The sequence below is a fragment of the Geotrypetes seraphini genome, chromosome 13, assembly GCF_902459505.1.
Source record: "Geotrypetes seraphini chromosome 13, aGeoSer1.1, whole genome shotgun sequence".
Lineage (NCBI taxonomy): Eukaryota > Metazoa > Chordata > Amphibia > Gymnophiona > Dermophiidae > Geotrypetes > Geotrypetes seraphini.
In genome coordinates this window covers 60617486-60631577 of record NC_047096.1, presented here as the reverse complement: position 1 = coordinate 60631577, position 14092 = coordinate 60617486, and the positions used below count along the sequence as shown (strand labels likewise).

Genomic DNA, 14092 nt, shown 5'->3' with positions numbered 1-14092 from the left:
TAACACTCATTGTAACAGCATTAAGAGTGCTTATTCAGGGTGAAGGAGGACAAGTGGTCAGCATCGCTTCACAGCAGTACCTATGGACGGATAATTGAACCAATTCTGTGCTTTGCGCTTCCACTCAGAGGAGCTAGGTTCATATTCTGGTCAGGGCCCTGCTCCTCTGGAAAGTGAGTGTCAGCAATTGCTGAAAAGCAACATACAACATGGCACCTGGGATAAGAGGGTAAGCAGGCAATTATTCTAAAGAAAAGAAGCTACCTACGTTTCTTTACTAGTGCAAGAGAGCTGGACCTTGCGCTTATATTTACCATACAAAAACTTGAAAAGGAGGAAATGGGGTATAGTCAATCTAAATACTGCTTACAAAATCTCCCGAAAAGAGAACTGAACACCCAGCAACAAGCACTGACTCTGATACCATATGAAAGCCAATGAAAGAAAAAGCCTCAGTTATACAGGAGGGGGGGGGGGGGGGGAAAAAACACCTAACCATCCATCCATCATAGGCAGAAAAAACTTTTCTGGCTACTATATATATATCTAGCGAAGTGCAAAAAGAAAAACATGAGAATGAATCATTTATTTAAAAATGTATATACCGCATACAACTATGCGGTTTCCAAGTCACATACATGAAATCTTGTTTCCCTACGATTTCCACATTTAACATAGACATGTCTGGACAACATCATAGACATCCCCCCGATATAAAATATCAAAAAATCAAGGCAAAACCTCATAAAAATCAAATCAAATGATCAATTCTAGGGTAGATAGCCACGTCAATTCACGTTAGCATGCAAAGCATGTCTAATACCATCAATTCAGAAATACAACATGCTTTAAATCAGGGGTCTCAAAGTCCCTCCTTGAGGGCCGGAATCCAGTCGGGTTTTCAGGATTTCCCCAATGAATATGCATGAGATCTATGTGCATGCACTGCTTTCAATGCATATTCCTTGGGGAAATCCTGAAAACCTCGACATGGCAGTTAGGCTTCAACGCTAAGAAATGTAAGGTCATGCACCTCGGTAGCAGGAATCCGTGCAAAACTTACACCTTAAATGGAGAAGCATTAGCTAGGACGACAATAGAACGAGACTTGGGAGTGATCATCAGTGCAGACATGAAGGCTGCAAATCAGGTAGAAAAAGCATCATCCAAGGCAAGACAAATGATGGGATGTATCAATAGAAGCTTCGTCAGCAGGAAACCTGAGGTCATAATGCCACTGTACAGAACCATGGTGAGACCTCATCTGGAGTACTGTGGGCAGTTCTGGAGGCCACATTACCGCAAAGATGTGCTTAGAGTCGAGTCGGTTCAGCGGATGGCCACTAGAAATATCTCGGGGCTCAAGGGTCTCTCGTACGAAGAGAGACTGAACAAATTGCAGCTCTACACTCTGGAGGAACGCAGAGAGAGAGGGGACATGATAGAGATGTTTAAGTACATCACAGGTCGTGTCGAGGTGGAAGATGACATCTTCCTACTCAGGGGACCCTCGGCCACTAGAGGGCATCCGCTCAAACTCAGAGGAGGGAAATTTAAGGGTGATGCCAGGAAGTACTTTTTCACGGAAAGAGTGGTGGGTCGCTGGAACAAGCTTCCGGAGCAGGTGACCAAGGCCACTAGCGTGCTTGACTTTAAGAATAAATGGGACATCTACGTGGGATCCCTACAGAGGCCTAGTAAGGGGGTGGGTCAGTAGAGTGGGCAGACTTGGTGGGCTGTAGCCCTTTTCTGCCGTCATCTTTCTATGTTTCTATGATTGCGGCCCTCAAGGAGGGACCTTGAGACCCCTGCTTTAAATCATACATTACTGACAGGGAAATCTAAAGAGGATATTAGCAGAGGAATAAGCATTAGCATAGGAAGGCATTGGCAAATAATTGCTTTTTCAGCATTTTCTTAAAGTTCATCCTCCCAAAACAGAATCGCAAAATACCAGGCAGGGCATTCCATAACTCTACACCAGCCACAGATGCTCCGATCTTAACACGCATAATCGACATTCTTCCCTCCAAACTTCATTTCATCCCATTTTCAGATCCGAGCTCTCTTTTCTAATTCCGCTGTGCTAGCAGCAACTACAAACGTAAACTGCAAGTTCAGGAAAAACTATGTGCAGCCAAGCCTACGATCGCTTTGTGGCTGACGTGCCACTTCTTCAGGGCTGCAAAAAGGCTCACGTAGCAGGAAACTGTTTGACGCACTACTCCTCTGTGTTTTTCAGGCGGTCACGCATACTTAGATATTAACCAGAACACATTCAATTATAAAATACTATAATTTAAACACGTTCTGCCATCCAGTTCTGCCTAAGGGCTCCTTTTACTAAGGTGCGCTAGCGATTTTAGCGCACGCTAAACCCACGCTATGCTTCTAGAACTAACGCCAGCTCAATGCTGACGTTAAGATCTAGCGCGTGCAACAATTTAGCGCGTTAAGGCCCTAACGCACCTTTGTAAAAGGAGCCCTAAGTAACATAGTAAATGATGGCAGATAAAGACCTAATGGGCCAGCCAGTCTGCCCTTTATTATTCTCATTAAAAATACAGTGGTACCTCCGAATCTGAATGCCCCAGAACTCGAACAACTTGGAATCCGAACTAAAAATTCAAGCAAATTTTGTCCCAGAATCCGATCTCTGCTTTGGAATCCGAATGCCCTGCACCGACCCCAGGAACCGGCAGTATTTCTCCCCCCTCCGAGGCCACCGGCGCTGCTCCCTCCCTTCGCGATCGCCTCCTCCTCCTCCCCCACTGACCGGCCCTGTCCTTACCCATGCGCCGCCGGTGTTAGAAAGTGCCTGACGCCAGTTTTCTGCTGGGCTGCTGCTGGGCCTTGAGCATCTGCGCATGCTCAAGGCCTTGTGGATCTCACCCTCACAGAGAATCTTGGGACCAAGCAGGCACACAAAAAGCACACGCCTGCATCGTGCACCGCTGTGCCGCTGACGGAAGAGATCAGGGGAACCGAGACAGGAGGGCAGAAAGCGCGCTGGACTGCGAGGATGCCAAAAAAAGTACCGGGGGGGGGAGGGGAGAAGAGGGTTGCCTGCCTGCCTTTCGAATGGCGGGCTGGCTTGGGACTGGCTGGCTAGTGGGGTTGACTGGGGGCTGGTTGGCTTGGGGTGGGTTGGCTAGTTGGCTGGCTGCCTTGGGACTGGCTGGGGGCTGACTGGCTGGCTTGTATGGTTGCGTTGGGGCTGACTAGCTGGCTGGGAGCTGGCAGGCTGACTGCCACTAGATGTGCCTACCATTAGACATGCCTACCACTGAACCCTTTCCCAGCCTACTACTAGACCACCAGAGTGGGGACAGGGTACAGGGAACACCATTTGGGTCAGAATTTTTTTTCTTGGTTTTTCCTTCTCTACAGGTGGGTGCATCTTATGGTCAGGTGCATCTTATGGAGCGAAAAATATGTTAAGATCTCAGTTTTGATACTGAAGTTCAGATAGGAAGGCGGAAGCTATTGAGCCAACATACATCCAGCTTCATGTGAATTATTTAAGCACTATTTCCTTTTTCTTGCATACTATTTTTTAAAATTATAAACCACCCTGATGACTATCAATGGGCAGTATTATAAACTAACTAACTTGAGCTACAGAACCAGTCAGCATAGAATTAGGCATATGCTGAAAAGAAACACAGTAAACTCTCTGATAACCAGAACTCAAGCAACCAGGAAAATCAAAGAAATACTGTAATACTTTAAATAAAAATGAGAATAAAATCAACTTGGGGCGGAAATTTAAGTGTAAACCTGGCACGCCATACCCGATTATGCCCATGCTTTGCCTACCACATGTCCAGTAGTTTGTCTATAGTAGTATAGTATTGGGTAGGCCTATTTTTTAATAGTAACTCTCAAGTAACCAGGAACTACATTTATCCAGCATCTATCAATCCCCATGGGTGCCAGTTAACTGAGAGTCTACGGTATTTCTGAAGTGCCTTAAAGGTACCAAACACCAATGTTTAGCAATGCTGAACCTGCATTGTCTCCCCGGTCTCCCACACCTCCAATTTAGCCTGCTGAGGTGCTACAAAACACAGTCATCTTGAATTGAACATTACCAAAGCCACTGAAGCAAGTATCCAAATGCAACACCTGCCTTTGATGCCAGGATGATAGTGGTGAAGCCTTCTGTTGGGCTCTTTCCAAGGCACCTGAGAATATGGTCCCCGGAAGAAGCCTTAGAATAAAATGGAGAGTGGGTTCTTGTCGTCACAGAAGACATCTGAAATAACCTATTACTTTTACGATACCCACATTTTTTCCAGTACTTAGTTTGTTTTCAATAAATATTTTTAAGATGAAAAAGTCTACATTCATGGAAATGATTTCAAACCTTTAAGTGCTGCTGTCAAAAAGAATTTAAAAATTCATTGAAAGACTTGATAAGCATACTGGCCTGTGAGTGATACTCTTCAGCAACGTCCAGAAGACTGGTTGGGGCAGGGCAATCCGATTACCTATCTTCCGGCCTCTTCCTCCGGCCTCGGTTTTTATGTGCTTTGCTCTCAGTCCATGTAGGAACACGGCTTCCAGGGCACAGCACAGGGCATTGGCATCACTGTCATCACTGCTGATGATGGTGTCAGAAGTAATGTAGCGGATCTGGAGTGCCTTCAGAGAGCCGGCCAGCTTTCTTTTTATCCACTATGTGTCAAGAAAAAAAAACAAAAACAGACTATGACTGCTCTGCCTCACAACTTGTCTGATCTGATCTACACTCTGCTGCCCAAGTAACTTCCCTGTACAATGACACAGACTCCAGCTGATCTCCTATGGTGTGGTAAAAGTTCAAAAATCATATATGAGCATCTATATCTTTTACCTAAAACAAATAGTGTGTAAATAATGTGTGATATTCTAGTCAGAGCAAATGCTTCCGTTGAAAATTTGGATCCATTTTAGTTTGGAACAAGCTCTCAAATATCTGTCTCCTGGCCCAGCGGGCTAGTCCCTCGAAACAAGTGGCCCTTGTCGAGATTGTGGAACAGAAGATGAGAGTCGACATATGAGAGTAATTGTTATGAATGTGGTTGAGAGCTGTGGCGTGAGAGAGTATGGGTGGCGCGAAAGGACGGCAGCGGTGTTAAATGGAACGCCGAGCTTGAGGTGGTTCCCGGCGGCTGTGAAATATTCAGTTTCTTTGCTGGATTTGGAAGTCAAGACTTTATTATGTAAGATTGGTGAACAGTTTGTGAGTGGGCCTACACGGCTAAAGCTGAGGACTGCATCATTGCTAAGTGGTACAGAAGCGTCCGGTGTGGATAAGTCATACAGTTGACGGGTTGGATGTTCTTTGGCCACAATTTCAGGTCTTTTTTGTTTTTTTTCCCATTTTTTTGGTCTTCTTTTTTGAGAACTTTTCCACATGATAGTATCTCTTTCCTGGTTATAGGAGTGTCCTACCTTTCTTGTTGGTTTTGTGTTACCAGTTTTTTGGGGGTACTTTAGTGGTATATTTTTCCTACTATTTTAGTAGGGTTTTTTAAATGAAGGATAGGATTATGCGCTCCTTGATAACATACCCTCTCTTCTATTAAACTGCACTAGCAGTTTGTAGCGCAGAGGGCCGCGCTGAATGGCCCACACTGCTCCCTACGCTCATAGACGTTCATATGAGCGTCAGGAGCCGCGCAGGCCATTCAGCGCGGCTCACCGCACTAAAAGCTGTTAGTGCAGTTTAACAGAAGAGGTCCATAGTGTTTAAAAACTGTCAAGGCTGCCTTTGAGGCTGCTTTAATACTTTAATTATTAAAGGACCATTCCTGTAGCAGGAAGGGAACTGGAACATCACACAATATTTTTTAGGTAATTGCTATTTGAAGTGTGTCCCCTCATTTCTGATTATGTCTATCTTTTGTCATATTTCTATTAGAGCCCGACCGAACCCAGGATCTTTGGTTCCTGCTGAAATCAAATTGGCGAAGGCCTGGTGGTTTAGTGGCGTTTTTTTGAGGGCAGAACAAACCCTGCGTGTTTCTGCTTCATGCTGCTACTTCTTTACAATGGCTGGCAGACGTTTTGGGGGATTGAACTAGTATGGGCAGGAGACTGAGCACTGGATTAATTTTATGGCCTTGCACTGGTAACAGGAGACCATGTGCTCTGACCTTTGCCGGAAGGTTCCAGAAGCAATGCTCTCATTTCACTGGAGGAAAGCTGTGGCCATCCCTTCTCACCTGCTTTACTTCTTTGGGGTCCAACCCATTTTCAGGCATGTGCGTAGACAGCATTTCACCTCCTGTGGCTGCCTTGTTACTTGATTACATGTCACCTAGAAGAGGGCAGAAAGACACATGTAAATTGGCTCTTATCTGGTCTCTAGTGGCTCTACAAGATGCAATCTGCACCACAGCAAAAATTTGTGTCCAAAATTTAAAGGTGTTCTTGGGGGAGGTTCCTGCTATCTCGGTGGAAGCAATGTTTGCATACAGATAGATGACTGCTGCTTAGTAAATGCCTGTTCCCTTTACATGCAAATACAGTAAAACCTTGGTTTGCAAGCATAATTCGTTCCAGAAGTATGCTTGTAATCCAAAGCACCCGTACATCAAAGCAAATTTCCCCATAGGAAATAATGGAAGCTCAGACGATTCGTTCCACAACCCAAAAACTTTAATACAAAATATTGTAACTTGCTACCTATCTCTATTACTACATGCTGTTTTTGCTTTGGGGTTACGAGTGTGGCCTCGGACTATATTTCCTTCTACATGTTCAGAGTTACCAGATTTTCCCCAAGGGAAAATCCAGATCCATGGCCACGCCCACAGGTCCACCCCATTCCGCCTGCATCACGCCCTGTTCCGGCCCCAGACGGCATCTGCGCATGCGAAACAATGATGTCACGCATATCCATGGCCATCACTGTGTTGCATCTGCGCGGATGCCTCCTCCTGACGTGTTTGCAGGAAGCTTTTCAAAACCCAGACAAAGTACCCAGGCTGTCTAGACCCCCCAAATATGTCCTCGAAAAGGAGGACATGTCCGGGGAAATCCAGATGTCTGGTAACCCTATACATGTCTCTCTCGCCAAGCTGAACAACTGGTGTCTCCCAAGATGCTGTTTTGGGCCCACTGCTCTATCTGTAAGGCCTTGATCAACTCCGAGCGGGGGGCTGCTCTCACTGTTTTGCAGATGATATACTCGTATTGAGCGTTCTCTGTTTCTCATTTGCCTTCTCCATTCTCTTGCATGATTTCCTGCCTTTCCTCCACATACACTTCCCCCTCCCCATTCGCGGTTTCTCTACTCGCGATTTCACATAATCATGATTTTTTTTTTGGAGGGGGGAGGAAGGGAAACACCCCTCCCCCTGTATTTTTGTCTTCCCCTCGGCATCCTGGCCTTACCTGGTGGTCTAGCTGGTTTTCGGGGCAGGAGCAATCTTCCTACGCTCCTGCCCCGTACAGATAGCCATTAGGAAATGGCTGTGGGGAGTTCCCGTAGTCTCTCTTGGGATGCCAGGGGAAGGCGGAAGGGAGGCGGGGGTGGGTCAGAGCCGGATATTCGCAGTTTTTCGCCATTCGCGGTCCGGCTCTGTCCCTATCCCCCGCGAATAACGAGGGAGAAGTGTATATGCTCATCTCCTGAAAATCTTGCACTCCCCTTCCACTATCCAAATTTATTTCTATTCACACCCAGGGGGATTTTACACCACTGCACAATTTCCCTGTATTTGCCTTTCAAAACTCAGTGGTGGGACGAAAAGTCAGAAACAAGGAGGAAGCCCCACATGACTGTAAGAAGGAACACAGGTTCCAAAATGAGAAGGCTGAAGTAGCAATACAGTGCTTCCCCGATATTCACGGGGGTTCCATTCCAGGAACCCCCGTGAATGTTGAAAAACCACGAATACGGTTTTTAGCAGGGGAGACAGGAGAGGATAGCCAGAGAGGCAGGTCAGGAGAGGGCAGCCGGAGCGCAGGAGTGAAGGAAATCTTTGACACGCAGCTCCTGATTGGTGAGGCCCGACTTTAGTACAGGAAGAGGCGGTCGGAGCAGACCGCGAGTGATTTCCTTCACTTACCGGCCCTCCGGCTCTCCCTCTCCTGCCCAGTCGGAAAATACTGCGAACCGGGACCGCGAATTTGCAGGGCAGCACTGTATTACCTTATACAGTCTAGTTTCAAGTTTATTTAAAATTTTCTATCCCCCCCTTGGGAAAACCTTCAAGGAGGCTTACAATCTAACCAACACGCTGGGGATACTAAATAACCAAATGTGTCACCAAGGACAATGTAATACAATGTAACAACCAAAAAGAGTCCTCAATGGTTAATTCAAATACAATGTAACATTTTTGTTTGAGTGCTCAGAAAAAAAGTTTGTGAGAGACCAGACTTAGAGCAGAGCTCCAGCAGCAGGAAAAACTCCTTGTTCATACCATATAACATGGCTTTGCATTTGACAAGTTTTCAACATCTTGCTAGTTAAATCTTGCATTAGTTATTGTAAAAATAAAAGCAAAAAACTGCGCTGGAGCAGAGCTAAGGCTTAGGCGGGCCTTGACGTCTTTCGCATCCAGCTGCCTCAGAAAACCCGACATTTAAGTACCTCACGGGACGTGTCGAAGTGGAAGATGATATTTTCTTTCTCAAGGGACCCTCGGCCACAAGAGGGCACCCGCTCAAACTCAGGGGCGGAAAATTTCATGGCGACACCAGAAAGTATTTCTTCACAGAGAGAGTGGTTGATCATTGGAACAAGCTTCCAGTGCAGGTGATCGAGGCAGACAGCGTGCCAGACTTTAAGAATAAATGGGATACCCATGTGGGATCCCTACGAGGGTCATTAGGGCATAGACAGGGGGTGGGTAAGCAGAGTGGGCAGACTTGATGGGCTGTAGCCCTTTTCTGCCGTCATCTTCTATGTTTCTATGTTAAACTTTATTGATGCCGGTCTCGCGATCTGTTGCTTCTCTTCTCTTCACTTCTCACACAAACACTGTCCAAAACTAGAGTTAGACTTTTTTGTGAGCACTTTGTATTTGAATTAATAACTATTGAGGACTCTTTTTGGTTGTTACGTTGGCTTACAATCTATAAAACATATTTAAAATACACAATATGCAAAATAATTCACACATAATACAAAACAAGAATTAAAATAAAATAACATTAATGATATTCTTCTGTCTTCCAAGATCCCTATGGCGCTACCCGTTATACCTGAGAGTATGCATCTGAGAAAAGATAAGCTTAAGGAAAACTTAAAGACTTATCTACTGAAGTTATTGTTTTAAGTGCCAAAGATATCAAATTCCAATATTTTGGACCGTTTACAGCACAAATTGCATCTCTTACATGTTCATGTACAATATCTTTGTACAATGGCATTATAAGCCTTTGCTTATTTAAAGATCTCAGATTCCTACCCGCTACGTATGGAGTCAACAGACGTGCAAGATATGATGGCTCATCTGCTCTCAATACCTTGAAAGAGGAAGCAAAAGAGATGGTGTCCGGATGGAGCTCTCAGACAGAAGCCTGGGATGCATGCAGAGAACTGGGGGAAGAGGGTCTGAACCTAGGATGGGTGCAGATAAAGCCAGTAAATTACGTTCTTGGGGCAGAGGGAAGAGCATTGGGAGTAGCAAGTTCAGGCGCAGAGTTACCATTGAGCAAGCTCAGCAAAAGGTCCAAGGCTGACCAAAAGGGGCTGCCTCTGCCCTCTACAGGTCCGGCATCTCTAGCACTCCATGGACCTCCAAACTCGCAACGATGTAAACTGGTAGCTTCTAGCTAGCCCTGCCTGAAGAGGTGCTGAGTGAGGATCTGCTATGGGGAATGAAAACTCCATTGGAATAGCTTACCTTCTGGCATTCAAACTTCAGAAAAAAGGTAAAACTTGAGCTTCAATAGGTCATTTCATTGTCCATTTTTTTTAGTTCAGTACTGTTTTTTCAGCAAAGTCAGTTCAGGCAATAGTGCAGCCTATAGAGTCACTGTTGGGGTTTTTATATGGAATATGTTTTAGTCTAGATCAGGGGTGTCGAAGTCGGTCCTCGAGGGCCGCAATCCAGTCGGGTTTTCAAGATTTCCCCAATGAATATGCATGAGATCTATGTGCATGCACTGCTTTCAATGCATATTCATTGGGGAAATTCTGAAAACCCGACTGGATTGCGGCCCTCGAGGACCGACTTCGACACCTGTGGTCTAGATTAATATTTTAGGTTGCATTTCAGAGCATAAGATTAGATCAGATTAGGGCACAGATAGCAATTGAGGAAAGTCTTTATTTAGTGTTTAACATTAGTTTAAAATACAGCTAGAAAAAGTAGCCCTACAAAGCAATTTTTTTTTTTGCAAAGGCATTGAGAGACTCAAAGGTGAAGGGGAGGAATAAGAAGAAGCGGATAAAAATAAGGCTGAATTGCTTAATTAATATTTCTGTTCTGTGTTCACAGCTGAAGCGCTGGGAGTGGGACCGCAGCAGACACATGCAAATAGGAATGGCAGTGTGGTGGACCCGGAGGTTGTGATAGGGCAGAAGACACTACAGGGATTCAAAGAAGGTTTGGATAAATTTCTGAAGGATAAGGGGATTGAGGGGTACGGACAGAAGTAATGATAGGTTATAGGATGAGGCAGGGACCACTGGACAGGTCATGGACCTGATGGGCCGCTGCGGGTGCGGACTGCTGGGCGCGATGGACCTCTGGTCTGACCCAGTGGAGGCAACTTCTTATGTTCTTACGATTGATTTTCAGAGGATTGTGTTTATGAGGAGCTAGCTAAACTAAAATTGGATAAAGCGATGAGGCCAGATGGTGTACATCTGAAGGAACTTAGGGAAAGTTCTGGCAGCTCCACTGGCTAATCTTGTCAATGTTTATTTATAGTCAGGAATGGTACTGGAGAACTGAAGAAGGGTAGATGTGGTCCCTTTCCACAAAATTGGAAGAAGTAGGGAACTACTGGCTCCTGTGGTAAGTAAATTAATGGAAACACTTTTAAAACAGAGAATAGTGATGTTTCTGGAATCCAATGGATTACGGGACTTGAGGCAATAAAGATTCACTAGAGGCAAGTCTTGTCAGACAAATATGATCAATTTCTTTGACTGCGTGACCAAAGAATTGGATAAAGGGTGTGCGCTAAATGTGGTGTATTTAGATTTTAGCAAAGCTTTCAACAGTATTTCACACAAGCGTCTAATAAGTTGAGTGGCCTCAGTATGGGCCCCTAAGTGATGGACTGGGTCAGGAACTGGTTGAGTGGAAGGCAAAAGAGGGTAGTGGTCAGCACTGTTCCCTCTAAGCTGAGCAGGTGTCCTCCAGCTGCATTGCTACCACTAGGGGGTGGAATATTTTCAGTCGCTAAGGACAGGTATGTTCCCTGGAGTCCTGCAGAACTTGCCTGTCCCTCACAATTGAAAAATGTGACAGTAAAACAGCACCCTCTATTGGTGAGACTGTGGGTGGAGGACTCCTGCTCAGCTTAGTGGAGATTGCTCTGAGGAAAGGGATGTTACCAGTGATGTGCCTTAAGGTTCGGTTCTTAGGCCCGTTCTTTTTAACATTTTTGTAAGCGATATTGCGGAAGGGCTGTAAGGTAAGGTTTGCCTCTTTGCGGATGATACCAAAATCTACGATAGAGTACACACCCCTGATCAAGAAAGACCTGGCGAAGCTTGAAGAATGGTCTGAAATTTGGCAGCTTAGATTTAATACTAAGAAAGGCAAGGTCATGCATTTGGGCTGCAAAAAATCGAGGGAATGGTAAAGTTTAGGGCGAGAAGAACTTCTGTGCATGAAAGAGGGGCAGGACTTGGGTGTAACTGTATGTGATGATCTTAAGGTGGCCAAACAGGTTGAAAAGGTGACGGCGAAAGCTAGAAGGATGCTAGGTTGCATAGGGAGAGGTATGGCCAGTAGGAAAAAGGAGGTATTGATGCCCCTGTATAAGACTTTGGTGAGACCTCATTTAGAATATTGTGTATAATTCTGGAGGCAGCACCTTCAAAAAGATATAAAAAGAATGGAGTTGGACCAGAGGAAGGATACTAAAATGGTATGTGGTTTTCATCATAAGGCGTAGGGGACAGACTTAAAGATATCAATATATACTCTCTACTTTGGAGAAAAGGTGGGAGAGGGGAGATATGATAGAGGTGTTTAAATACCTATGTGGCAGGTAATAGGCTCAGGATAATCTAAGGAAGTACTTTTTTACCGAAAAGGTGGTAGATGCATGGAATAGTCTCCCGATGGAGGTGAAGGAGACAAAGACAGTGTCTAAATTCAAGAAAGCATGGGACAGGCATGTGGGATCTTTTATGCAAAAACTTGCAAACCTGTCAATCAGAACTGGTCAGATACCAGACGACTGGAGGAAAGCGAACGTCACGCCAATTTTCAAGAAAGGATCAAGAGGAGAACCGGGCAACTATAGACCTGTGAGTCTTACGTCTGTCCCCGGCAAGATGATTGAATCACTGATCAAGGATAGCATAGTTCAGCACTTGGACACACACGACTTGATGAAACCCAGTCAACATGGATTCAGGAAAGCGAAATCGTGTTTGACGAATTTACTCCAATTCTTTGAGACCGTAAACAAGCAAATTGATAGTGGAAAGCCGGTGGACATAATATACTTGGACTTCCAGAAAGCATTTGACAAAGTCCCACACGAAAGACTTCTCAGGAAACTACAAAGCCATGGCATAGAGGGAGATATACAAAGATGGATAGGCAAATGGCTGGATAACAGGAAGCAGAGAGTGGGCATTAATGGGAAGTTCTCCGACTGGGAGAAAGTGACTAGTGGTGTACCCCAGGGCTCGGTACTTGGGCCGATCCTTTTTAATATTTATATCAATGACCTGGAAAACGGAACATCCAGTGAGATCATCAAGTTTGCAGACGACACAAAACTCTGCCGGGCAATCAGATCGCAGGAGGACAGTGAGGAACTCCAGAGAGATTTGTGTCGGTTAGAAAAGTGGGCGGAGAAATGGCAGATGAAGTTCAACGTGGAGAAATGCAAGGTAATGCATTTAGGCAGTAAAAATAAGGAATACGAGTACAGAATGTCAGGTGCAACTCTGGGAAAAAGTGAACAAGAAAGGGATCTGGGTGTACTGATAGATAGGACCCTGAAGCCGTCGGCACAATGCGCGGCAGCGGCAAAGAAGGCAAATAGAATGTTGGGCATGATAAAGAAAGGAATCTCAAGTAGATCGGAGAAAGTTATAATGCCGCTTTATAGGGCAATGGTCAGACCCCACTTGGAATACTGTGTCCAACATTGGTCTCCCTACCTAAAGAAAGATATAAAACTGCTGGAGAGGGTGCAGAGACGAGCGACTAAACTGGTGAAGGGTATGGAGAAACTGGAATATGAGGATCGACTTAAAACACTGGGATTGTTCTCCCTTGAGATGAGGAGACTGCGTGGGGATATGATCGAGACCTTCAAAATACTGAAAGGAATCGACAAAATAGAGCAGAGATTATTTACATTGTCCAATTTGACACGGACAAGAGGACATGAAATGAAGCTAAGGGGGGACAAGTTCAGGACTAATATCAGGAAGTTCTGCTTCACACAGAGAGTGGTTGACATCTGGAATACTCTCCCAGGAGAGATTATTGCAGAATCGACAGTCCTAGGCTTCAAAAGCAAACTAGATGCATATCTCCTTGAGAGAGGCATATAAAGATATGGTTGGCTATAAAATAAGCCAGGTGTATACCTGGCAGGGCCTCCGCGTGTGCGGATCGCCGGACTTGATGGACCGAAGGTCTGATCCGGAGATGGCGCTTCTTATGTTCTTATGAAAGGAGATGATGGATGCTGCAGATGGGCAGATTGGGTAGGGCATTTGGCGTTTACTTGCTGTCATATTTCTATGCATACCACCCACAGGTGTGATGTAGCACAGGAGGGAGTATTATAATTACGCAGATGTGTGCTTTATCTTGAGCACTTTTCCAGTTTGTCCCTATCCTGCGGGTTCTGTCCCTGTTGCCATCCCTGCCCCATCTCCATGGTTAACTGTGGGTAGGTCCCCATGCCATTCTCTAGTCACTGGCAGCTGCAGAAGGGC

General features: G+C 45.3%; 1 protein-coding gene across 4 annotated transcripts in view; it reads right to left on the bottom strand.

Annotated features, from left to right (window-relative positions):
• The window catches only part of PLEKHM1 (pleckstrin homology and RUN domain containing M1), a 78013-nt gene that overhangs the window by 38700 nt on the left and 25221 nt on the right, over positions 1-14092 (bottom strand). For all 4 annotated transcript variants that reach the window (XM_033918224.1, XM_033918226.1, XM_033918225.1 and 1 more), the window contains 2 exons: positions 6213-6307; positions 4433-4680 (listed from right to left, as the gene is read on the bottom strand). In XM_033918224.1, coding sequence (XP_033774115.1) covers positions 4433-4680; positions 6213-6266 — 302 coding nt within the window. In that variant the 5' untranslated portion in view covers positions 6267-6307. The remainder of the gene's footprint in view (positions 1-4432; positions 4681-6212; positions 6308-14092) is intronic.